Here is a 25793-nt window from a genome sequence, read left to right as displayed (position 1 = left end):
CAAACAAGTGGCCAGTAAGCACATGAAGAGATGCTAAACATCATTAATCATTAAGGAAATGCAAATTGAAACAACAATGAGATACCACCTCACAGCACTAGGATGGCTACTATCCCCCACACCCCTCAAAAAAAAAAAACAGAAATAGCAAGTATTGGTGAGAATGTGGGGAAATTGGAATGCTGTGTACTGTTGATTGGAATGTAAAATAGTACAGTCACTATGAAAAACAGTATGGCAGTACCTCAGAAAATTTAAAATAGAATTATCATGTGATCCAGCAATTCTAGTTCTGGGCATATACATAGAAGAACTGAAAGCAGGAGGCCGGGTGCGGTGGCTCATGCCTGTAATCCCAGCACTTCAGGAGGCCAAGGCAGGTGGATCACCTGAGGTCAGGAGTTCAAGACCAGCGTGGCTAATATGGTGAAACCCTGTCCCTACTAAAAATACAAAAATTAGCTGGGCATGGTGGCAGGCGTCTGTAATCCCAGCTTCTCAGGAGGCTGAGGCGGAGAATCGCTTGAACCTGGGAGGCGGAGGTTGCAGTGAGCCGAGATTGCGCCACTGCACTCCAGGCTGGGTGACACAGTGAGACTCCATCTCAAAAAAAGAAAAGAAAAGAGAAAAGAAAAGAAAGGAAAAGGAAAGGGAAAGGAAAGGAAAGGAAAGGAAAGGAAAGGAAAGAAAAGAAAAGAAAAGAAAAGAAAAGAAAAGAAAAGAAAAGAAAAGAAAAGAAAAGAAAAGAAAAGAAAAGAAAAGAAAGCAGGGTCTCAAAGAGATACTTGTACATCCATGTTCACACGAACAGTATTCATAATAGCGAAAACACTGTATGTTTCACTATTAGCAACCCAAGTGTCTATTGGCAGATGAATGGATAAGCAAAATGTAGTATGTATATACAATGAAATATTATTCAATCTTTAAAAGAAAAGAAATTCTGACACATGCTACAACATGGCAGGACCTTGAGGACATCACGCAAAGGGAAATAAGCCAGCCACAGAAAGAGAACGAACCCTCTGGTGTTGGTTTGCAATTGGAGGAAACTGTATGATTCCACTTACATGAAGTTCTTAGGATGGTGAAAGTTATACAAAGTCAAAAGTAGAAGGGTGGTTGCCAGGGGCTGGGGAAGGAGAGAATGCGGAGTTATTGTTTAATGGGTATAGTTAGTTTTGCTACATGAAAAGAGTTCTGGAGATGGATGGCGGTGATGGTTGCATAATAATATGAATGTACTGAATGCCCTTGAACTGTCTGCTTAAAACTGGTTAAGATAGGCCCCGGTGTGTGATGTTCCCCTCCCAGTGTCCATGTATTCTCATTGTTCAACTGCCACTTATGAGTGAGAACATGCAGTGTTTGGTTTTCTGTCCTCGTGATCGTTTGCTGAGAATGATGATTTCCAGCTTCATCCATGTCCCTGCAAAGGACATGAACTCATCCTTTTTTATGGCTGCATAGTATTCCATGTTGTATATGTGCCACATTTTCTTAATCCAGTCTATCATTGATGGACATTTGAGTTGGTTCCAAGTCTTTGCTATTGTGAATAGTGCCGCAATAAACATACGTGTGCATGTGTCTTTATAGTAGCATGATTTATAATCCTTATAAAGGATTGCTGGGTCAAATGGTATTTCTAGTTCTAGATTGGCTGGGGGAGGGATAGCATTAGGAGAAATCCCTAATGTAAATGACTAGTTGATGGGTGCAGCAAACCAACATGGTTCATGTATACCTATGTAACAAACCTGCACGTGGTGCACATGTACCCCAGAACTTAAAGTATAATTTTAAAAAAATGGTTAAGATAGGTTTTTTTTAAAGTACCACCAGAAAACAAAAACAAAAACAAAAACGAAAAAAAACTTACTGATTACGAGGAGGAAAAGAGTAATTTTACAGAAGAGAAACCTGATAGACGGCACCTGAATCAAATGATCGTGGTTAAATAACATCACCAGTAATGGAATAAATTGAAAACATGTATCACTTGATGGGGTGCAATGTGAAGAACACAAGTTACTTCTGTGAACCTGCCAAAATGCATAACCTGAATCAAATCATGAGGAAACACCAGACAAATCCAAACTGAGGGACATTCATCAATAGTGCGCTAGTAAATGTTTAACAACAAGCTACCCAGAAAGGAAGAATCAAAAGCCCTGATTTGTAGCCTTTCCATGGAATCAACACTCCCATGATGACCATATCCACATGACATTCTCTTGCTTGCAAAATTTATAAACATTTAACCACCAGCTCTCACAATCTAGTATGAGCCAGCTTCAGCATATCAGCTTGTACAAAATAACTGGCTGTACTCTCCAACAGTGCCAAGGTCATGAAAATAAAGGAAAGACTGCAGAATCGTTGCAGAGCAAAGGCAACTGAAGAGTCATGACAACTAAATACCAACACATGATCCTCGATTGGATCCTTTTGCTATAAAGGGTATTATTGGGACACATGACAAAATTTGAACAGGGTCTGTGGATTAGATAACATGGATACATCAGTGTTACTGTACTGGGTTTAACAGTGGCCCCCAAAAAGATATATCTACATCCTACCTGCCTGAACCTGTGAATGCAACCTTATTTGGACAAAGGGTCCTTGCAGATGTAATTAAGTTAAGGATCTTGTGATGAGATCATCCTGGATTAGCCAAGTGGGCTCTTAATCCACTGCCAAATGTCCTTATAGAGTCAGAGGAAGAGAAGACACAGACAGAGAGAAGAAAAGGCCATGTAAAGATGGAAAGTAGAGATTGTGACATAGCCACAAGGAATGCCGGCGGCCACCAGAAGCTGGAAAAGGCAAGGAAGCACTCTCTCTTAGAGCCTTTGGGGGGAATGCGGCCCTGCCAACACATTGATTTCAGACTTCTTGACTCCAGCACTGTGAGAGAATAAATTTCTGTTGTCTTAAGCCACCCAGTTTGTGGTAATTTGTTATGACAGCCCTAGGAAACTAATAAATTCCCTCATTTTGATGACTGTATTGTGATTATGTAGGACAGTGTCCTTCTGTGTAAGAAATGAACACTAAGTATTTGGGGGAGATGGGACATGAGGTCAGCAATGACCTCAATTACAGCTATTACCCTCAAATGGCTCAGCAGAAAAAAAAAAAATAGGTTGTGTGTACTATTCTTGCAACTTTTCCTTAAGTTTAAAATTATTTCAAGAGAAAAAATAATAATAATAATAATAATTCCCCATCCTGGGAGTCTAGTGACTTGGAGGAAGTATGAGAGTGAATTTTGTGGGGCTTTTTCTGGGTTCTTCGGAGATCCCCTGCAGGAGACACCACCGCTGCTGCCCATTCTCCCTGCAGTTCCCTTTGTGTGAGCAATGCCTTCTCTAGCTCATTACTTTCAGTTCAGCTTTCTCCTCAGCTCCTAGGCTTCAATCGGCCCAGCCCACTTGGCCCAGTCTACCCCACCATCCCTGGGCAGGTGACCCCAGGCGAGCCCCCATCCACAGGATCCACACTGGGCCTCTGAGAAGTCAATTCTTGGACTACATGGTTGATCCCACAGTGCACTCAGCTTTGTTCTCAAGCAAGGGCAGTTCCAGCCCTCCCTGTTGCCTTTAGACTTTAGATGTGAGTCAAATTCCAGTCCCTGAACTCCAGGGGACATATTAAAAGTTCTCCAAATAATGCTGTTGAGGGCCCTCTCATGTGGCTTAAGAGGAGAGGGATGAAACTGCCCTGAGCATCGGTGGATATAGGCACAAGACACTGAGAACTCTCTCTTATCCAAGGGTGATTTAGGCTAGGCATGGGTGATTAGGCAATGCAGGCAGAACTGGTTTGGGCCCACCCTTCAACCGTGGATGTTCTTCAAATCTATTCTTTTATTCTTGCCTTAGAAGATGTGCTGATACTCTGAGACTTTAGGAAGAACTCCATTTTACATCCTGTCAACAGGCCCCATACCTGCATAGAAATATTCTTGCCAAAGTCACCTTGTGAAATTTAGTAACAAGTTTTATCTTATTTATCTCTGCTACATTTTGTGCTGTTTCAACACCATATGCTCTTTCCTAGTGATCAGCCAAAACATTGCCCTGGGTTTTCTCTGGCCACCTTAACTGTCCCCTCTCAGTCTCTTAGGTTTCTTGGCAACTCTCCAACCTTAATTGTTGGTTTCCTCAGGATTCTTCTATCCTAAACCCTCTTCTCTTTTCACTCAACACACTTTCCCTGGATACATCCATTCACTGCATTGCTTCAATTATCACTGGATTGTGGGATGTCTCAATACTTATGATGACACCTCAGGTCTTCTGGGGTATGGAGAAGATAGGTGGATTTATCTTGAGAGCCCAACTCAATCCAAACAACTAAAGAGTTTAGACCATGAGGGTCTCAACTGAGCAAGGATTTTTAGGAAGAGCTGGGAAAAATGGGGGGCAGGATCCAGGATGACTCTCTGGCCTTGAAGCCATTTAGGCCTGATGCACCTCAAATTTGCGCTCCTTCATTTGCCTGGGGTTGCCCTAAAAGTGTGAAGGCAGGCAGGAGTGAAGTTTTTCAATCCTTGTGCACTCCCTTCTGAGCAATCAATTAAAGCAGTCTAAAATCCACCTTTGAATTGGTAATCATTTCAAAATATCAGCAAGACCGTTAGGGATGGAGGGTAGAGAGAGGATGAGCGAAAGCACGTAGGCCTCCTTTTGACCTCTTCTACTCAGCTAACAAGGCTCAGTACGTGGTTTCTTTGCCAGCTCTGGCTCTTACTGTTTCTACAGTGGCTGAGTCCCAGCATTTCTGGGACAGAGCTAATTACAAACATTCTGTCCCACTTATCATCATATCTGCCTTCATCCTTCTAAGACTCTGTGTCCCATATTTTGCTTCAGAAAATATAGTCACCATAGCTCTGTTTCTTAGTGTTCTAAAACTTCCCAGAAAGCTAGCTGCCATCTTTCTCTTCTGCTGTGATGGCCCCACCCTCCCACATAAGCCAAAACTTAACCTTGGGTAGAAACGCTCAGGCTTCCGACCCCCTCAATTCCATGACTGCTTCATGCATATTAGAACAGTGCATTTATTTACTTATTAATTTTATTTAATTGAACACATACACTAGCACATCTTTTTTTAAAAAACTGGCAGTCCAACAAGTGGATCTCACAGGGTACAATCAGAAAACAAGTTGATTCTTTCCTCCCACTGCCTGTTCAAACCTGTTCTGTGGGCAGGTCCTCCCTGAGCCTGGACATGAGCTAGGGCAGATGGTAATACTTTTCTGGTTACTCCAGGTTAGTAAAAAATCCTATGGCTGCCTCCAGTCCCCAGAATAGTCTCATTTCTGAATAGGTAAAATGTCTAGTCATGTGCAATTTAACTTTAACCAAAGCTTCTCCCCTTGCTAAGCTGGAACCTGCTGTTGGTAGGAAATGTGTTTGTTCTTTCCTCTCTTTCCTCACCTCCTCCCCACTCCTTGACCCCATCTAGCCTGTCTTGGGTTAAAGGAAAAGGGAGAATGCAGGGAAGAGGATAAGGAGTAGGAAAGGTCTTATTTGGCTGGCACCCAGCTAACACATTGGTCTTCTCTTGACATTCAGAACTCATGCTCTCTGACCCCTTGGTGGATGTTCAAATCTGACTCTTGCATTGCATGCTTTTGTGGATTCTTTGGAGGCCCTTTCTGGAATACTAGTAATTCTTCTTGTGGTTTGGGCAGCAGTTGCTTATGTTATTTCCTTTGGGCCCTGAGATTACAGTGGGAATATAAGAGAATGCACTCACCACTTCAGGCTGTCCTTTTGGGCAGAATTGGAAGTGGCTCCAGAAGAGAAGGGATAGGTCCTGGGACAAGGCCCACAGGCTGGTGAGCAGAGTGTGGGCTGGATTTCAGGTCCACCTACAAGGGAGAGTTTCCATAGGTGTGACACAATTTGGGCTATGCAATGGCTTTGCCCATAGCCATGGCCTCTCAGATTGAGTCAGACCCCAGTCCCCTTTGTTGCTCATCAAACTCTTTGGGACAAGCTCTCTGAGGTCTCTTTGAAGTCACTCTCACAAAGATTGACGTGAGGAAAATCCCCCATGCCTTCTTTTAGGAAGATCAATGAGACATTGCTAATTTCTTCTCCCTAACTCCCATCCTCTCTGGCCTCCCAGTGTCAGCCCCTTTATTTCCTTGGGATGTTTGTTTGTGTTTCCATGTTCCCTGTTAGTGCACAGGTGGTCTGGAACCTCCCTTCAGAACGTGGAAGCCTTTGCCAATTACTGTGATGTTCTCAGCCTTTGAACCTCAGCTGAAACTAAAGCAGAAAAAGTCAAATTTTAACATCCTGTTACATGTTGTTTACTCCACTTTGACCAGGCCTTTTGACTCATGGAACCTTTTTTAAAAAATAAAGATCTAGATTTTTAGAGAGATTTTGCCCTTTTCAGCTTTCTGAAACTTCTAAATATAGTTTACATAGAGCAGAACGTAGGGATTTCCTCACACAAGCTAATTCGCACTATGTGGAAAAAATGTTTAAGAACAGACTTGTGAATAGAAATAGACTTTAATTAAATGCACCAAGGTTGTTTGGTACTAGAACCTGGAAGATTTTTCTCTCTTCTCTTCATTTTTTTTCTGCCTTTTTTTAAAAAATATATATATTCCAGATTTCCTTTAGTGAGCCTAGACTGGTTCGCAATCGTTATCTGCAATTCCAAAATCCAAAAAGGCTATGGGAAAACAAATGGAAACAATAATAAAACTCCAAAAACTAAGGATTTTCTTTGCATAATTAAATCTGCCTAATGAATTAAACTGAACTGAAGTGAGGCTACGTAAATCCTTCCTTTATCTCAGTATTAACTTTCCGATGTTTTAGTGCAGAAATAATAACATGTTCTCATACAGGCTGCCTCCTCCAACCCTACTGGAGATGCAATGTAATATCTATTATATGCCCATACCACCATCTAAAATCCAAAAATAAATTTAATTTCCATAATACATCTGACTCTAAGAGTTTTGGATAAGTGTTCATAAGTCTGTACTATTGTAAAAGAATAAATACAATAAACTTTGCTATTAGTTTCCTTGTCTGACTAGCTTCTCACTGTCTATCTAACTCCTGCCTCTAATTTTTGTACAAGCCATTCTTCCACCTCCCTGGTCCTTCATGTACTTCCTTTCATCAAGTAGAATTTACAACCTACCTCCTCCAGGTGGAGTTTCCTGATAGTCCAATATATTTCTTCACCTAAGCATCCAGTTTAGATTTGAAATACATGTTTTCCTTAGTCATGCCAGTTTGGGTTTTAAAGAGACTTAATTCATAATTCAGTGACTGCTCACCCAGCTGTCATTGTGGGACTTTAGCCTCTTCCAAAGACCTCTCTCCATTTCTTCCTGGAGTTCCTAGATGATGTTCAACAAGCTTAGGCCACCATGCCTTTCCTGCCCCACACTCATTCTCAAAATGCACTATGAATGTCATTTATAGATAAAGCCACTCTTTCCTACTGAGCTCTTTAGCACAGTCCTCTACTCCAGAAATAGACTAGAAGAATGGGGTGGGGGGGAGGGCAGAGCTCAAATCCACAGGTTAATGGTCCTTATTTGCACATGGTCCTTATATGCATTGAATTTAAGTACTGGCTTAAACATTTACAGATCAATAGCAGGTCACAAAATCTGAGAGATGTCAACAACAGCTATAGTCATATGTAATTATGTTACAGTGTACCTCATGCATAGTCTTCATAATAAAGGCTAATCATTTTTCAATAGTCTTTGTCCAACCTTATATGCTTGCATAATAGTTCATTTTTTTCACCATCTAAAAGTGGGCAGATCTCAAGATCAAGAGATTAAGACCATTCTGGCCAACACAGTGAGACCCCATCTCCACTAAAAACACAAAAATCAGCCAGGCATGGTGCCACGCGCCTGTAGTCCCAGCTACTCAGGAGTCCGATGCAAGAGAATCACTTGAACCCGGGAGGCATAGATTGCAGTGAGCCAAGATCGCGCCACTGCACTTCAACCTGGCAACAGAATGAGACTCCGTCAAAAAAAAAAAAAAAAATTTTTTTTTAGGCTGGGCACAGTGGCTCATGCCTATAATTCTAGTACTTTGGGAGGCCAAGGCAGGAGGATCACTTGATGCCAGGGATTTTAGGCCAGCCTGTGCAACATAGTGAGACGTCATCTCTACAAAAAATAAAAAATAAATTAGCCAAGCGCAGTGGCATGCATCTGTAACCCCAGCAACTCAGGAGGCTGGGGTGGGAGGATGAGCTATGATCTCACCACTGTGCTTTAGCACTTCAGCCTGGGTGGGTGACAGAGTGAGATCCTGTTTCTAATAACAACAACAACAACAAAAAACTTTTTTAAACCATGCATGCATCCATGTCATGAATTTTTCAGGTGGTCTTCTGACATGTCTGGCTCCTTCACTACTTCTCTCCTTTCTTCTGCTTTCACTTTCTCTCTTCTCTATTTAACCTCCTTCTCCTACAAAACCATTTAGGATTCTTCTATGTACCTTGAGCATAACCCGAGGCATAATTAAGGATAGGCAATGTGATGCATGAGCTCCATGAGTGGTATAAAAATAACTGCTCTATGAATGCAGACTATGGCTTCACAGGATATCTTGCTTCTGCATCTCTGTTGCCACCTAGACAAACACATTAAATGTCATAGTCAATATCTTTATTGTCATCTAGGGGTGCGTAGTGGGCTGAATGGTGGTCCTCCTCCAAAAGATATGTCCACCTAGATCCTGTGAACGTGATCTTAAGTGGACACATAGAAAGTCCTTGAGGATGTAACTAAGATCTCAAGATGAAATCATCCCAGATTATCTGAGAGGCCCTGAATCCAATGACAAGTGACCTTATAAGAATAGCAAAAGAGACAGACAGAAGAGAAGAAAGTGATGTGAAGATGGAGGCAGAGACTGGAGCTGTCAGCACAACTCAGCTCCAACTGCCAGCAGACATGAGAAGCTAGAAGAGACAAAAAAGGATTCCTTGCTATAGCTTTTGGAGGAAGCATGGCTGTGCTGATAACTTAGTTTTGGACTTCTGGATTCCAGTACTGTGAGAGAACACATTTCTGTAGTCTTACGCTACCAAGTTTGTGGTAATTTGTTATGGCAGCCCTGGGAAATGAATACAAAGGGACTAGGAATGACTAGCCCTGTCTATTTATGGGTATCCTCATCTGTCAGCTTAGAAGTGAAAATAATACTGCTATTCATAAATTTTGCCTATTTTGGACTCAACTCTCAAAACAGAGAGAATCCTCACCAACGCTCTTCCTGAGTTGGGTTTAACACATGGCTCCTGGAAAACACACATATAAAGAACGGTGGCTTCTGTAGAGGAAGTACCACCTAGTGTTCAAGAGTGTGGGCCACTAGAGTCAAATTTGAATCCTAGTTTGAATCCTGCTTCTCCCACTCATGAACCTTGAAACTTAGAGCATTTATCCTTTAGACTCTAGACTGGCACATAAGAGCTAAATAAATTTCAGAGGTTATTGTGTTTGTTCCATATGCTTGCTTACTTTTGCAGAATACTTGTCTCTGCTTACTTATCCCTCTCCATGGCTGAAAATGGCTATCGCAGTCCCAACCTTACATGACCTTTTCATTCAAAATCCAACAGCAGCAATCAGAATCTTTTCGTCGCTCTTTCAATTTCTTGAAAGAGAGACCATGATGTGTGTTCAAGCCAGTGTTCACATTCGTGATAACTGGGCCAACCTTCCATGGCTAGAAAGATAAAATCTCTGTGAAGGGGATGAGGGCAGGAAGGCCATGGCAAGCATTTCTAGTACACTGTAGCTTTTCACATTTTATATATTCAAACCTATTTATGTCTTCCTTAATAATATGCGCCTCCAGTTTCATGCTTTAAAAGGTATCTCTAACTTTGAGATTAGAAATTCACCCATAGCTTATTTTAGTTTTTTTACTTTTCACATATACTCTGTGATCTAATTTGAATTTATTTATTAGAATGCCGCTTTTTTTCTCCAAGTAACTAGCTATTTGTCCCAACATTATTTTTTGAATAGCTCCTACTTTTCTCACCAATTTGAATACTAATACTGCTAACAATAATAGCATTTTCTGAATGCTTTCTATGTGCCAGAGTTTGTGCTAAGTATATTACATGGGTTACTCCAGCTTGGTTATATTATTATCCACATACTACAGCTAAGAATTGGCATACTTGGGATTCACACCTGGGTCATCTGACTCCAGAGCTCATACTTTTAGTTACTATGCTATTCTTATAAGTAATGTGGATCTATTTTTGTCTCAAACAATAAGGAAAATAATTGACATAACTGGAAGTCCAGATGTAGGGCAGGCTTCACAGTTGACTTGGCTGAAGCTCAGTGTCCCCGTGATTCTCTTGGCTCTGCTCTCTTCCATGTGTGGCTTCATCCTCAGGCTGACAATGAGATAGTTGCAGCAATTCCCACCCCCATATCAATGCACAAAAATGTGTCAGAAGAAAAAAAGGATTGCTACTCTCAGAAACTCTTCCAGAAAAACACTAACTTTTTGAGACACTCCAACAAAATTTTCTTCAAGTCTCATTGGTCCAAAATGAGCCACATGGCCATTCCTGTATCAATCATGAGTAAGAAGAATGGGATAAAATAGATTACATAAGCTCACACCTACAGTTAGGAATTATGTCAGCCTTCTTTTGGCACATGGGCTGCATAGAAGTGGGGATAACTATCAATAAGAAGTAAGTTCAGCTGTCAGATACAGAAAACCTAAAATAATAGTGGACTCAATAAGCTAGAATTTAGGCTGGGCATGGTGGCCCATGCCTGTAATTCCAACACTTTGGAAGGCCGAGGCAGGTGGATCACTTGAGGTCAGGAGTTCAAGACCAGCCTGGCGAACATGGCGAAATCCTGTTTCTACTAAAAATACAAAAATTAGCTGGGTTTGGTAGCTCACACCTGTAATCCCAGCTACTCAGGAGGTTGAGGCAGGAGAATCACTTGAACTTGGGAGGCAGAAGTTGCAGTGAACCAAGATCATGCCATTGCACTCCAGTCTGGGCAACAGAGCAAGACTGCCTCAGAAAAACAAAACAAAACAAAATATCAGTAAGTTAAAATTTAAATCAGGTCTGAAGGTAGGCAGTATAGGGCCAGTAGAGTATGACAGCTCCATGGTCACCAAGGTTCCTTCCTTCTATATAAACTATCTAAATGTTTTGCCATCCTCAACATGTGGCTTCTACCTCATGGTCCAAGATAGGTCTGGAGTCACAGTCATTACATCCACCTTCAGACACCAATAAGGACAAAGGAGTGGGAAGGAGAGACTGGCTTCTCCCTTTAAGGATGTGTCCCAACATTGAAACCGAAACTAAAGATACAACAAAAAAGAGAAAACCACAGGCCAATATCCCTGATGAACACAGATGCAAAAATCCTCAACAAAATACTAGCAAACAGAACTCAACAACATTTTAAAGGATCATTCATCATGACCAAGTAGGATTCATCTCCAAGATGCAAGGATGGTTCAATATAAGCAAATCAATAAATGTGATACATTGCATCAATAGAATCAAAGACAAAAACTGTATGATCATTTCAGTAGATAATGAAAAAGCATTTGGTAAAATGCAACATCCCTTCATGATAAAAACCCTCAACAAATTGGGTATAGAAGGGATATACCTCAACATGATAAAGGCCATATATGACAAATCTATAGCTAATATCTTACTGAACAAGGAAAAATTGAAAGCCTTTCCACTAAGATTTGGAACAAGAGAATGATGCCAACTTTCACCACTTTTATTCAACATAGTACTGGAAGTTCTAGCCAGAGCACTCAGACAAGAGAAAGAAATAAAGGGCATCCAAGTTGGAAAGAAAGAAGTCAAAAACCTCACTGCAACTTAAAGAGAGATTCCTTCTTCTCAGGTAATAGTTTAGGCCTGGTTTTGGTGGACTTACATGATGTCTTCAATAATCCAAGGTCATTCCACATTTCTGTTCCACCATAATTAACATTAGCTTTTCCTATAGTTCACAAACTGACTGCTACAATTGTAGCCATCATATCGGAGGTTCATTAGGAGGAAAGGAGAAAGGCAAAATGTAAAAGTTGCATGCCACCTGAATCCATCTAATTTATCAGGAAATCAATATCTTTCCTAGAAAACTCATCTGTTAGATTTCTCATTGGCCAGAACTATTACGTCGCATGGCTTATTAGGGCAAGGAAATCTCAGGGAGATGAGATTTGCACAATGGAAATGTAATAATAATGAATTTTAAAATGATTACATTGCTGTCCTGAACAAAATCAGACTCTATTATTAAAGAAGGAGGAATGGATATTGAGTAGATTACACTGTTTACTATAATTTTCCATCTAGAATATTTTTTGCTATATGATATAAAACAAACATAATTTTTTCTAATTAGTTAACCACCTTTCTCAGCATCTTTATTAAATAACCCATCCTTTCTTCATTGGTTTGACATACAACACATTATATTTGAAACATATAGAAATTCCAATTCTGATAACTGCAGAGTGGCACCTGAAAGACCATCCTTCCCCAGATTACAACTATAAACTTTTGACAAAATATCGACAACAACCATTGAAAGCACTGGAGATTAACCAAGAGCAGATAGAAAATGGAGGGTTATTGACACTTGGAAGAAGGAAATGACAGTAGGCGAATTTCCCACTTGTATAGCTTTATGCCTAAGGGCAGCCCCAATCAGTGCCATATCTGGGATAGAAACCTGCCATCTTGCCAACATGAATAGCTAGAAGGAAGAGGTTGGGGTTACCGTAACAGCTGGAATGTAAAGGGGGATATGCTGGAAAGGAGAGTCACAGTGGAGAAACACTGAATCCTATACATAAGCTCTGTCCAAATCTCTAGTTGTTCTCTGAACAATGCATGGGCAATGCAGAAATCAGGCAGCCAAGTTAAGATTCAAATAATTGAAAAGAGATTTCAGCTGATACTTATTACAAGAGACAGCGTTTCACCCAAGTTAACTGGTCACTTAAAAAAAAAAATCAACACTCTTTGGAGGAATGTGACAGAATCCAGGCACCCTGCAATGTATCATTCACAATATCCAGGATACAATGAAAAATTAACACCCATACAAGAATAGTAAATATGACCTATACTTAGGAGGAAAGGAAATCAATAAAGATCAATCTTAAAATTACCCAAACTCTGGAATTAGCAGACAATTGATTTTAAAGTAATTGCTATAACAATGCTCGGTAAAGACTGTAGGGTCTCAGGTCACTTCTACTCTCCCCTCCTAAAAAGGGTATTAATAATATTTTATCCTATTAGGCATATGTTCACATATCCTTCAAAAAACTTGAGTGAGAATTAAGCAGTCTGGTGAACGTTTTTTTTTTTTTTTAAGTGGTTTTGGGTAGAAAAGCAAACACAGGATTTTTTTGTTTGTTTTTTTTGAGATGGAGTCTCTGTCACCCAGGCTTCTGTGTGGTGGCACGATCTCAGCTCACTGCAACCTCCGACTCCCAAATTCAAGCGATTCACCGGCCTCAGCCTCCTGAGTAGATAGGACTACAGGGGTGCGCCCAGCTAATTTTTGTATTTTTAGTAGAGATGGAGTTTCACCATGTTAGTCAGGCTGGTCTCGAACTCCTGACCTCAAGTGATCTGCCCACCTTGGCCTCTCAAAGTGCTGGGATTATAGGTGTGAGCCACCGCACCTGGCCAGGACAGTGTTTTTTTAAATCCCTTTGTAAGGAAAGTAAAACATACCCTTTCCATTGTCAACAGGTCACTGAGTTGGCAGAGATCACTTGTCAAACTCTTGGATCCCCAGCACTTGGTTCAGAGGTGGAAGAGTTAGCAGCTGTGGAATTACATGGCTCTTTTGTAGCCTCGCTTGTTTATCACCTTTACTAAAACCCTAAACAGTCCCTCTTCAATGAAGGCTGTCCTGTAGCCCAATCCCACCCCATGCCTTTGAGACCTTAATGTTCTTCTTTTCAAAATTCAATACAGCAGTATAATTTCCATGGGGAATATAGAGAAACTAAGACTCAAAGGGGTAAAAGGACACCATAGGAGTTACAAAGACTACTACAGATAAAGATCAGCTCTGTCAGAAGCTGAAATGGGCCGCCTTATTAACCCATTTCTTTAATCTATCATCTAGGGAAAGTGGCTTATCCAATGGTTGCTGCCTATTCTGCAAGCAAGTTTGCTTTGGATGGGTTCTTCTCCTCCATCAGAAAGGAATATTCAGTGGCCAAGGTCAATGTATCAATCACTCTCTGTGTTCTTGGCCTCATAGACACAGGTAAGGTCAAGACTTCGAATAATTACCTGCAGATGAACTGTCTGCCTTACCATTGTGGTTAAACAAAGGTGCTGAACTCCCCGACTCCTTTAGTGCATGTGTAATGCACTAAAAACGAACCAATGCAGAAAGCACTAGCTGTCTCATTTAAAGGCATTTCTGTCACCAGTGGAGGCTCTGTCTATTCTTTGAATCTCCTTTCCATTTTGATTACCAAGGTGGCTGGGTGTCACTACATTCATCACTTAACCCTTTGCTGAACACCTTATGTCCTCATGGACACTCAATGACCATCACGCTCCTATATGAGACTTATCAAATACAAGTTTGTGTTTCTTAAAAGCATCACCAGTAATAAGACACACTGGTATCATGAACTCTTTGATGTGATGTGCTGAGAAGGACACAACATCATTTTTGTAGTGTTCTTGCCAAAATACATGACCCTACTCCAATCATAAGAGAACAATGAACAAACCCAAATCAAGGAACATTTTATAAACATTTGGTCAGTATTCTTCAAAAGTGTCAAGGCCATGAGATACAAGGAAAGGCTGAAGAACTGTCACAGATTAGAAGAAAGATGGGAAGAAATTACTACTAAGTGGAATCCTGGATAAGATCCAGGAACATAAAAGGAACATTAGTGAAAAAATAAGTTCTGTAGTTTAGTTAATATATTGTATCAATTCTATTATTGTACCTGTCCTAAATGATTGCACAATGGTTATGTGTGATGTTGCAAACAGGGGGAGCAAATGTGGAATATAAGGGGGTACTGTATGTAATTTTTACAACTTTTCTGTTAAGTCCAAATACAAGTTTATCTAAAACATGTGGCAGATATTAAAAGAAAATTCCCTTTGAAGAGTAATTGAGTAGTAGTTAGAGAAGTAAAGAAAGAGACCGAGGCCCAGAGGGAAACAAGAAAGGAATGGAGAGAGAGAGAAGCTGTACAAGATGGACATGAAAACTTGGAAAGAGAGAGAAGTGAAAGTGGTGACAAGGGAGCAAAAGCCTGGATTCTTGAGTATCTCTTCCTTTTATAAGACAGTAAGTCATTATCATACAGCACTCTGGTTTTGCCCACTGGCACTTCCCATTAGCTACTGAGTCATTATGAGACTTCTATCCTCATTCTGCTCCCCCATATTACTTCTCCGCCTCCAACCAAAATACCCAAGAGAGAAGCATGATTCAGATCTCCTGAGTAATCACCTCTAACTGCTCCCATCAATCTCCACCCAGGAAGGCAAGGCCCCTATTAACACTAAGGCCTCTCTTTGCCCAACAGACTCTAACATACCCAGTCTCTCCATGTATTCCCTATAGCGCCTGTAAGGCTTGCAGAGCAAACACTGCCAAAAGCCCCTGACAGCTAAGTGGTTGATGTCTCCAGGCCTTCCATCATGTAGACTGTCCTAATCGGATAACCCTACTCTTCCCTTGTCATTCTATAGACACAGCCATGAAGGCAGTTTCTGGGATAATCAATATGCAAGCAGCTCCAAAGGAGGAATGTGCCCTTGAGATCATCAAAGGGGGAGCTCTGCGTCAAGAAGAAGTATATTATGACAGCTCACTCTGGACCACTCTTCTGATGAGAAATCCATGCAGGAAGATCCTGGAATTTCTCTACTTACCGAGCTATAATATGGACAGATTCATAAAAAACTAGGAACTCCCTGAGGGCTGGGCATGCTGAGGGATTTTGGGACTGTTCTGTCTCATATTTATCTGAGCTCTTGTCCATGAAGACATCTTCCCAGAGTATCTCCGGAGACATGAAAGTCATGGGTCACACCTGACAAATGGAAGGAGTTCCTCTAACATTTGCACAATGGAAATGTAATAATAATGAATGTCATGCACCACTGCAGCCAGCAGTTATAAAATTGTTAGTAAACATAGGTATAATTACCAGATAGTTATATTAAATTTATCTCTTATATATAATAATATGTGATGATTAATACAATATTAATTATAATAAAGGTCACATAAACTTTATAAATTCATAACTGGTAGCTATAACTTGAGCTTATTCAGGATGGTTTCTTTAAAACCATAAACTGTGGTCTGAACTCTTTATCTGTTCCTGAGTGGAAGAAATCACCCTAATCTTTGTTTGGTGGGGAATATGGTGTCTTTATCTTTTCTGTATATTTCTGATATTCTTCATATTATTGCATATTGCTCCTCTGGGAAAGAAGACACCTAGGCCTAAGGAACTAGGGCAAACCCAAGGAAATAGAGGTCCCAGAAACTTGAGCCACAGACCCAATGGCCCATTTACTGCTCTCAGAGGACATCAAGCATCTGTATGTTACATGTGAACACTAAACTCTACATTGGAAGTTTGGAGAGGGAGAGTTGGAGTTCAAATCCTGCCACTCACTCATTTAGACATTTATTCATTCAACAAATATTTAGTAAGCACTTATTAGGCATCACCTAACTACGATTAAATGGGAAACAAAACATCAGCAAGATGAACAACTCACCAAAGCCCTATATTGATCAGGGCCCAAGAAGTAAGAGATGACACCCTCAAATTGGGTAATTTTGGTAGCATTTAAGAAAAAAAGGGACAAGGCATAAGGAAATCACAAAAGATAGTGATATCTCAGGGTTAGTTGCAGCTGTTTCCATCCTAAGGCCCACAGGGACAAGAGAAGGGACCTGTTACACAAACTCTGAGATGTGAAGACCTGTGTGGAGTGTACCACATGGCAGGAGCTGTGACATTTAGTTAAGAGATGCAGCCAGCCAGCCAGGTGCTGTGGCTCACGCCTCTAATCCTAGCACTTTGGGAGGCTGAGGTGGGTGGATCACCAGGTCAAAAGGTTCAGACCATCCTGGCCAACGTAGTGGAACCCCATCTCTACTAAAAATAAAAAAATTAGTTGGGTGTGGTGGTGTGCGCCTATAGTCCCAGCTACATGGGAAGCTGAGCCAGGAGAATTGCTTGAACCTGGGAGGCGGAGGTTGCAGTGAGCTGAGATTGTGCCACTGTACTCCAGCCTGGCAACAGAGCGAGACTCCATCCCAAAAAAAAAAAAAAGAGAGAGATGCAGCCAGCCCACCAAGGATTGTGAAGCAGGTATCTAGGGGAACAAACACTCCAGCCCCACCTCACACTCTTCCCTCCCTCTGATCTCTGGCCAGTGTTTCGCATTAGCTGAACAGAGGGGCAAGGGAGCAGATAGGTATAGACCATACAGGTCAGCTTCCCCATGTACAGAGCAGATGGAAAAGGGTAACGAGTGTTCTGGAGAGATGAGTGGGGTATATCCATCAGGAACTGCAACACTCCCAAACATACAGCTTCCAGGGTAAGTAATGCTGGGACATGAGACACATGCCTAAAAGTGCAGGGGAAATTTTCTTTTCCCACCTCTGAATCTAAATGGCTGGGCAGCAGAACATATTGGAATCTATTGAGCCTACCAGCCCCATGGACAAAGGGCTGGATCTGAGCATGCTAATACGGCTGCACTTATCTTAGAGGTCCTTCCAAGGCTATGCTCAGTGCAAGGGAGCAGGAGAGACCTGGCTGCATCCATGTGCAAAACAAAACGAAACAAAAAGGGCCAAAAAATGTAGTCTGGTTTCTGACATGAAATGCACCCACACTTGCAATGTGGCCTAATAAATGTCTTGGTTTCTGATCAATCAGATTAACACCCTTCAGTCTCTTGTAGAAATGAGACTCCTTCTTCACAGTGAGATGAAGTGCAGTAATTCCTTTACTCAAGGGTAGAGATAATATTAAAGCTGAGTTGGAATTTGCTTGGGGGGAGGTTAAACTTCTCTCTAAATGAGACTTTCTTCAGAATCCAAAGGGGAAGATCTGAAAAAGTAGGTCTGAGAACTGAAACCATCTACACCCATATAGCTTATTATCTTCATTAACACGATTTCAACATTCCATTCTCTTATCAGCATGACTTTACTATTCCAAGAAACTCTTGTCCACTAAGATAAATGTTGCAAACCCATTTAAAAGTGCTGAACTTTTCAATAGATAGCATCAAATAACTGCTACTTTTTAAGACTGCTTGGAACCTTTAGTTCCAAACCCCAGTTTCACTGTGCTCACCAGTCTCCAACTATGGCATCACGATCCTTATCCAATTCAAATAAAGTCACCATGCTGAAGTCTCACATTAACCTAGACTTCAAAGCCCCATAAAGACCCTGACTTTACCCTCTCCACTCTCAGAGTCTACTAAGACTCCATCAAGACTCCAGCTTTGCCTTATCAACAGGTTGTTTGGTGGTCTTTTTTAGGGAGCCAGCAATCAACAAGTCCTTCCTAAGAGATTCTCTCAAGGGTCCTCATCCAGTTCCTAACCTGGCTCCCCTGCCCCTTAAATATCTGCCCATCTCTCAGGAGTGGCAGGGGTTCCAGCAGCTGGAGCCAAGTTCCAATTTCAGTGGCACCAGCAGTACAATAACCCTTGTCTTTGGACTAGTTCCACTTAAAAGAACCTAGCCTTCCTAGCTCACTTTATCACGAGCTCAAAAATATACATCCAAGGATGTCCATTTTCACATCCTATGTGAAATCCAGATGTGCATCACTCACTTGTCACCCACATTAACACAAAAATTCAGCATCTCTTGTAGGTTCCAAAAGTAATTATATTCTCACTGAAAGTATAAGTAAGCAAGGTAGCATATCTCAGAGGGGAGAAGGAAGACTAAGTTTACATTCATTCAGCGTACATCCTTTTTTTTTTTTTTTTTTTGAGACACGGTCTTGCTCTGTCACCCAAGCTGGAGTGCAGTGGTGTGATCATGGCTCTACTACAGCCTCGAACTCCTGGGCTCTAGCAATCCCCTGGCCTCAGTCTCCCAAGGAGCTAGGACTACAGGCATGTGCCACCATGCCTGGCTGGTATTTTAAAAATTGTTTTTAGTAGAGATGAGATCTTGTTATGTTGCCCAGATTGATCTCAAACTCCAGAGCTCAAACAGTCTTCCCACTTCAGCCTCCCAATGTGCTGGGATTACAGGCATGAGCCACTACGCCCAGCCCGGTGTGCATCATTTAACTCAAAAGATCCCCCTTGGCCATGTTGCCCTCAAAGTGCTTCCTCTAGGCTTCCCCTCTTAATCTGACTTTGACCCCCAGAGAATCCAGCCTCCAGCCTCCTTCTTCTCCCTCGTATATTTATGCACAGTTGATTCTGACTCTAACTTGAATGTCTTTTTTAACAAAAATAGTCTCTTCCCACAAAGAAATTCCTTCACCAAATATTACATTGGTAGGAGCCAAGACAATTGAGAACAACCTTAATGTCTACCCATGGGGAAATGTTTAAATTACAGGAATTAAATTCAATATTATGAAATCACTGTGTCATGGTAACAAGGGATCAAGTCGATTTATATGTACATCCATGGAAGGAATTCCAAGGCATACTGTTAAGTGTGTAAAACAAGTTGCTTACAAAGATGCATAATATAATTCCACTTATGTTAATAAGTTACATACACACACTCATGGAATGAGGATGTGTGGATTCCATGTGAATGGAATGGGGAAGCTAACTAGCATAAGGCACGATTGTAAGACCTGAGAAAATTAGGAACAGCTTTCTTCCAAGGAATACACCTGTGATTCTCAAACTGGCAGTGTTGTGAGTTGAGCTGTGTACCCCAAAAAGACATATTAAAGCGCTAATCCCTAATACCTAATACTTCAGAACATGATTTTATGTGGAAATAGATCATTCCAGATATAATTACTTAGGTGAAGAGAAGGCTGCACTGGATTCAGGTGAGCAGTATGACTAGTGTCATTTTAAGAAGAAGGCCACATAAAGGCAGAGACACACAGGGGCAACACCTTGTGATGACAGAGGCAACACCTTGTGATGACAGAGGCAGAGATGCAAGTGATGCAGCTGCAGGCCAAAGGACACCAAGGCTTGAAAACCCCTATCAGGAGGCAAGAAGAGGCAAGGAAGCACTCTCCCCTACAGGCTGCAGTAGAAGTGTGGCCCTCTCAACAACTTGATTTCAGTATTCCAGCCCCCAGGACTGTGAATCAATAAATTTCTATTGTTTTAAGCCACTGCGTTTGTGGTCCTTTCTTTGGCAGCCTTTGGAACCTAATACAGGAAGTACTTTCTTTGGCAGCCCTAGGAACTTAATCCCTGTATTAGGGATCCTTAATACAGGGATATGTACCCCTTGCCTTGCTTCTCTTGGTGGCCCAAGATTATGATGTTATCATAATGTTATGATTATAATATTATCATCATCTTGGGCCACCAAGAGAAGCAAGGCAAGGGGTACATATCCCTTGACTCAGAATTTTACTTCTAGGAATCCTGACATACAAATGTGATGTAATTAAAACAGAATCAAGTCATACCTCCATCAAAACCCATAATTATCCCATTTCATTCTGAGTAAAGGCCAAAGTCCTTACAGAGACCTAAAAATCTTACATGATCTGGGTCCTCATTGGCTCTGAGATGGCATCTCCTTCTCTTCTCCCTCATTGCTCAAGCACTCCAAGAGGCCTCACTTGGCCTCCTATCTATTCCAGAACATGCCAAATATGCTTCTACTTCTCCATACCACATGGCCAGCTGCCTTACTTCCTTCAGATTCATTCAAAAAGTTGCCTTTTCATGGGCTAAGGACATGAATAGACAATTCTCAAAAGAAGACATACAAATGGCCAACAAATATGTGAATAAAATGTTCAACATCAGCCAGGCATAGTGTCACATCTGTAATCCCAGCACTTTGGGAGGCTGAGTTGGGTAAATCACCTGAGGTCAGGAGTTCAAGACCAGCCTGGCCAACATGGTGAAACCTCATCTCTACCAAAAATACAAGAATTAGCCAAGCATGGTGGCGGCACCTGTAATCCCAACTACTCAGTGGGCTGAGGCAGGAGAATCACTTGAACCTGGGAGGCGGAGGTTGCAGTGAGCCGAGATTGTGCCACTGCACTCCAGCCTGGGCAACAGAGCAAGACTCTGTCTCAAAAAAAAGAAAAAGAAAAAATGCTCAACATCTCTAATGATCAGGGAAATGCAAATCAAAACCACAATGTGATACCACCTTACTCCCACAAGAATGGCTATAATAGAAAAAAAATCGAAAAATAATAGACGTTGGCATGCATGTGGTGAACAGTGAACACTTCTACACTGCTGGTGGGAATATAGGCTAGTGCAATCACTATGGAAAACAGTGTGGAGATTCCTTAAAGAACTAAAAGTAGAACTACCATTTGATCCAGCAATTCTACTACTGGATGTCTACCCAGAGGAAAATAAGTCATTATACAAAAAATGATATCTGCACATGCATGTTTGTAGCAACACAACTCACAATTGCAAAAATGTGGAACCAACCCAAATGCCCATCATTCAATGAGTGGATAAAGAAACTGTGATATATATATATACATATATATATACACACATACACACACAATGGAATACTACTCATCCTTCAGAAGGAATGAATTAATGGCATTCACAGGAACTTGGATGAAATTGGAGACTATTATTCTAAGTGAAGTAACTCAGGAATGGAAAACCAAACATCGTATGTTCTCTCATAAGTGGGAGCTAAGCTATGAGGATACAAAGGCATTAGAATGACACAACCGACTTTGGGGGCTCAGGGGAATAGGGCGGGAAGGGGGTGAGGGATAAAAGACTACAAATTGGGTGCAATGTATACTGCTCAGGTGATGGGTGCACCAAAATCTCACAAATCACCACTGAAGAACTTACTCATATAACCAAACACCACCTGTTCCCCAATAACCTATGGAAATTAAAAAAAAAATTTTTTAAGTTGCCTTTTCAATGAAGCATTTCTTAGCCACCCTAAATAAAATTTCAAACCCACCCTGAAATGTTCTTTCTGTTTTGTTTTTTAAGACAGGGTCTCGCTCTGTCACCCAGGCTGGAGTGCCATGGCATGATCACAGTTCACTGTAACCTCTACCTCCTGAGCTCAAGCAATCCTCCCACCTCAGCCCCAGAGAGATGGGACCACAGGCATGTGCCATCATGCCCAGCTAATTTTTGTATTTTTTGTAGAGACAGAGTTTTGCCATGTTTCCCAGATTGGTCTCAAACTCGTAAACTCAAGCGATCTACCCGCCTTGGCCTCCCAAAGTGCTGGGATTACAGGCATGAGCCACCATGCCGGCCTACCCTGAAATTTTATGTCTGCCTTCCATGCTTCTTTTTTCTCCTTAATACTTATTATTATCTATATTGTTGGTCATTTGTCTTGTTTATTATCTACCCTTGTCCCAGTTACTGTGGTGACATAACAAATCATCCCAAAACTCAGTGGCTTAAAACATAAAACAACATTCACTTCGCTCGCAAATCTGTAGTCTGAGCAGGCTCAACAGGGATAGTTAATTTCTGCTCCACTCAGTAAGACTGGGTGGCTCAAAGGTCAGGAACTAGAATCACCTAAAAGCGTGATTGTGCCTGCCCTGGGAAGACATGAACAGCTGGACTCTGCAACAGGTAGGGCACCTTAGGTGCCTGGCTCCTTGGGCACCTGGAGCCGAGCAGGGAGGGCACAGCGGGAGTCTCTCTCATCTTTGTGTGGTCTTCCACATGGTCACTTGGAATGGCAGCTTCAGGGTTGCCAGACTGCTTGGAGGACTTGAGATCTCCAAAGGCAAGTGTCCCAAGAGAAAGAGCCAGGCAGAAGCTATATTGCCTTTTAGGACTGACCATACACTTTTGGTTGAAGCAGTTCTGAAGATGCACCTCTTTTCAAGGAAAGGGAATATAGACCCCACCTGTTGATGGAGGAGTGTCACTGTCACATTGTAAGAGGAGCATGTGGGATGGATGGGCTAAAAACTGCTGCAGCCATCTTCAGAAAGCACCATCTGCCTCACTCCCGCTGCTAGAATGTTGGTTTCATGAGGACAGGAGTTTTTTCTGTTTAGTTCAGTGTACCCCCAGCACCTCGAGGAGCACCTGGCACATACGTGCGGGCCAGAGAAGATCATGAGGTATCTAGATACAAGTGATAAACTGTTTTCCCAAATCCAGAATCAGGAGATTCTGAGAGTAACATAAACACAGCGAGAAGGCAGGTTTGCAGGAGTCAAGGCCCTGCAGATTGTCAAAAGGACAGGAGTGGGAGGGCTGAATAGGAGGTGAGGAAATGAGTGCAGAGACAGAAACACGATCAGGTGACAAATTGATAGCTAAAGTCAAGTTAAAATTAGTTTTTGCCTTTAGTCTGAACATGTAAGAGTTCTCCTTAGGCCCAAAGATATTGTAAGGTTTCAGCCTGTGTTCAGGATAAAGCAGCCTTTCTGATTCTGCTCATTTTGGGCTTACTCACCCCTCCATAGCATTAGGGGAGCAGAAGATATGAAAACTAATAGCCAGTATCTATGAGTTAATATTAAACTAAACCTTTGGTCTCTTCCAGGGCTGTGCTGAGAAATGTTTAACGACTAACTCTCCAGAAAAAGAAGAAACAAAGCCTTAATTTGCTGATTGGTAGCATTTACCTGTATCTATGATGTAAAGACTCTCACTGTGGCCAACATTGAGTCACCAAAAGGACATCACTGCATGTGTATTGGGAAGAGATGGGCACCCCCGGCTCTCTCAAGCCTGTGTACTGGCTCCAGCACATCATCATGACTTTCACTTTCCACATTCCTGACAGAATTCGTTATTCTCAAGGAGACAGTTCACTCTCTCCTCCTCCAGGACTTGAAATCAAACTCTGATAACACGAGTCAAATCGGCATTTTTTTTTTTCTGTCAGTAAGCGTGGCCAAGCTGACTAGCAGTGACAAGACATCTACATTCTATAATACCATTGCCAGGGAAGGAGAGGCAGCAAGGGCTCCTGAAGACATGGGATGCTCACACTCTTCCATTCTAAGGGCATCAACATCCTGCATGAAGTCAACAGCCTCGACCGAAGTGTCAGGGAGCCCTGTAGTCATGACTTTCAAGTTTTTTAGCACTGCATTCCCCTGGGAGCAACGGAAAATCCAACTATCTGACAGTGGCTGGCTGAATCAGGCAGAGATTTATTTTCCCCTCCTAACAAAAAGTCTGGGTGGAGCGGACTAGGGCCTTTGGGGACCTGGGCTCCTTCTGTCTTTGCACTCAGCTCTCCATCCTCTTCCTTGATGTGGGGTATTCACAAGACAGTGGTCCCACCCTCAGCATCACTCAGTGTTTCCGGCAAGAGAAGGAGGAAGGTGAAGGGTACAGGATGCACACCAGCTGACTCCGACCCCTGATAATGAGCACACTGGGAAGCCCCATCCAAAGACTTCAGCTTACATCTCATGGCCCACAGCCATGGCGTGTGGCCACTGTTCCCTTCAGGGGAGGCTGAGAAATGGAGCTTTCAACTGGGCACATTGCCACGCCAAACAAAACTGTGGTTCTATTCAGCAACCAATAGTGTTTGTCATAAATATAAATCACCAGAGAAGCAGGGAGATACAGTCAGAGTAGAAGGACACAGGTCCTAAGACGTCAGCCTCCTAACCATGCTGACAGCATCCACTCACACTGACCATTTGCAAGGTCCTACTTGGGCACCACAGCTCTACCTATGCTGGAGGAAATCCCAGGCTTCCCACATCTGTAAATTTCCCTTTGAGAAATTGTGATTCCCTCTCTTCAGTAAAGAATGTCATGAAAAGGCCTAGATATCAGTAGGAGGGAGCACTGAGGAGGAGATCTCAGAGGAGGAGTACACATTGGCACAGGGGACAGACATCCAGGCTGCTCTTCCAGAGATCTCCTTCTCAAGGACAGTTAAGTCCCTCCTCACCAACAAGTCCCTCTCCAGAGCTTCTGTGCTACTATTCTCCACACTGACAGGACCCTGCTCCTTGGTTGGACCACTCCGGGCCAGCATGTGAAAAGCACCCCAGAGTATAGTCCACGGCAAACTTCAAAGGATGGCTGGATCGAAGACTCTCTAGAGCAGCGTTCTCCAAAGCTTTTGATCACATACTTCATTATTAAAACATGATTACACTTGGGGAACTCAAAAGATCCCCAAGTTGGAAAAAAAATGATTAAGCATGTGTGCTTCTAATAGACATATGGTTACTATTTATTTAATATATGCATATAATATTTGCTAGCATAAAACATATGCAAAAGTTGAAATCTTAAAAGGACAAACTAAAAATAAATAGAGAGATGCAGCTGGCAGAGGCGTAGTGTGGGCACATACAACTGTCCCACGTGAGGCTCATGGTAGATGAGGCCCTAGTAGATGAGCCATGGGCCCAGGTAGGTGAGGAGCCTGGCTAGCCGGGCCATGCTGCTGGAGGTGCACGGTGCACCCATTCATGGTGCTAGGGCTGGCATGCCAAGTGCACTGCAGTCGTCCACCAAGTGTCCCTGGTGGTGGATGACTGCAGTGTCCCTGATGT

At 42.1% G+C, this 25793-nt stretch overlaps 1 protein-coding gene across 2 annotated transcripts in view; it reads left to right on the top strand.

Moving 5' to 3' along the window:
* HSD11B1 (hydroxysteroid 11-beta dehydrogenase 1) overlaps positions 1–16368 on the top strand; it is a 949596-nt gene extending 933228 nt beyond the window's left edge. For both annotated transcript variants that reach the window (XM_050781468.1, XM_050781458.1), the window contains 2 exons: positions 14207–14350; positions 15811–16368. In XM_050781468.1, coding sequence (XP_050637425.1) covers positions 14207–14350; positions 15811–16028 — 362 coding nt within the window. In that variant the 3' untranslated portion in view covers positions 16029–16368. The remainder of the gene's footprint in view (positions 1–14206; positions 14351–15810) is intronic.
* Positions 16369–25793: the final 9425 nt, after the last annotated feature.

Source organism: Macaca thibetana, chromosome 1 (genome assembly GCF_024542745.1).
Source record: "Macaca thibetana thibetana isolate TM-01 chromosome 1, ASM2454274v1, whole genome shotgun sequence".
NCBI lineage: Eukaryota > Metazoa > Chordata > Mammalia > Primates > Cercopithecidae > Macaca > Macaca thibetana.
The sequence above is the reverse complement of the archived record's forward strand: the minus strand, read 5'-3'. Positions and strand labels throughout refer to the sequence as shown.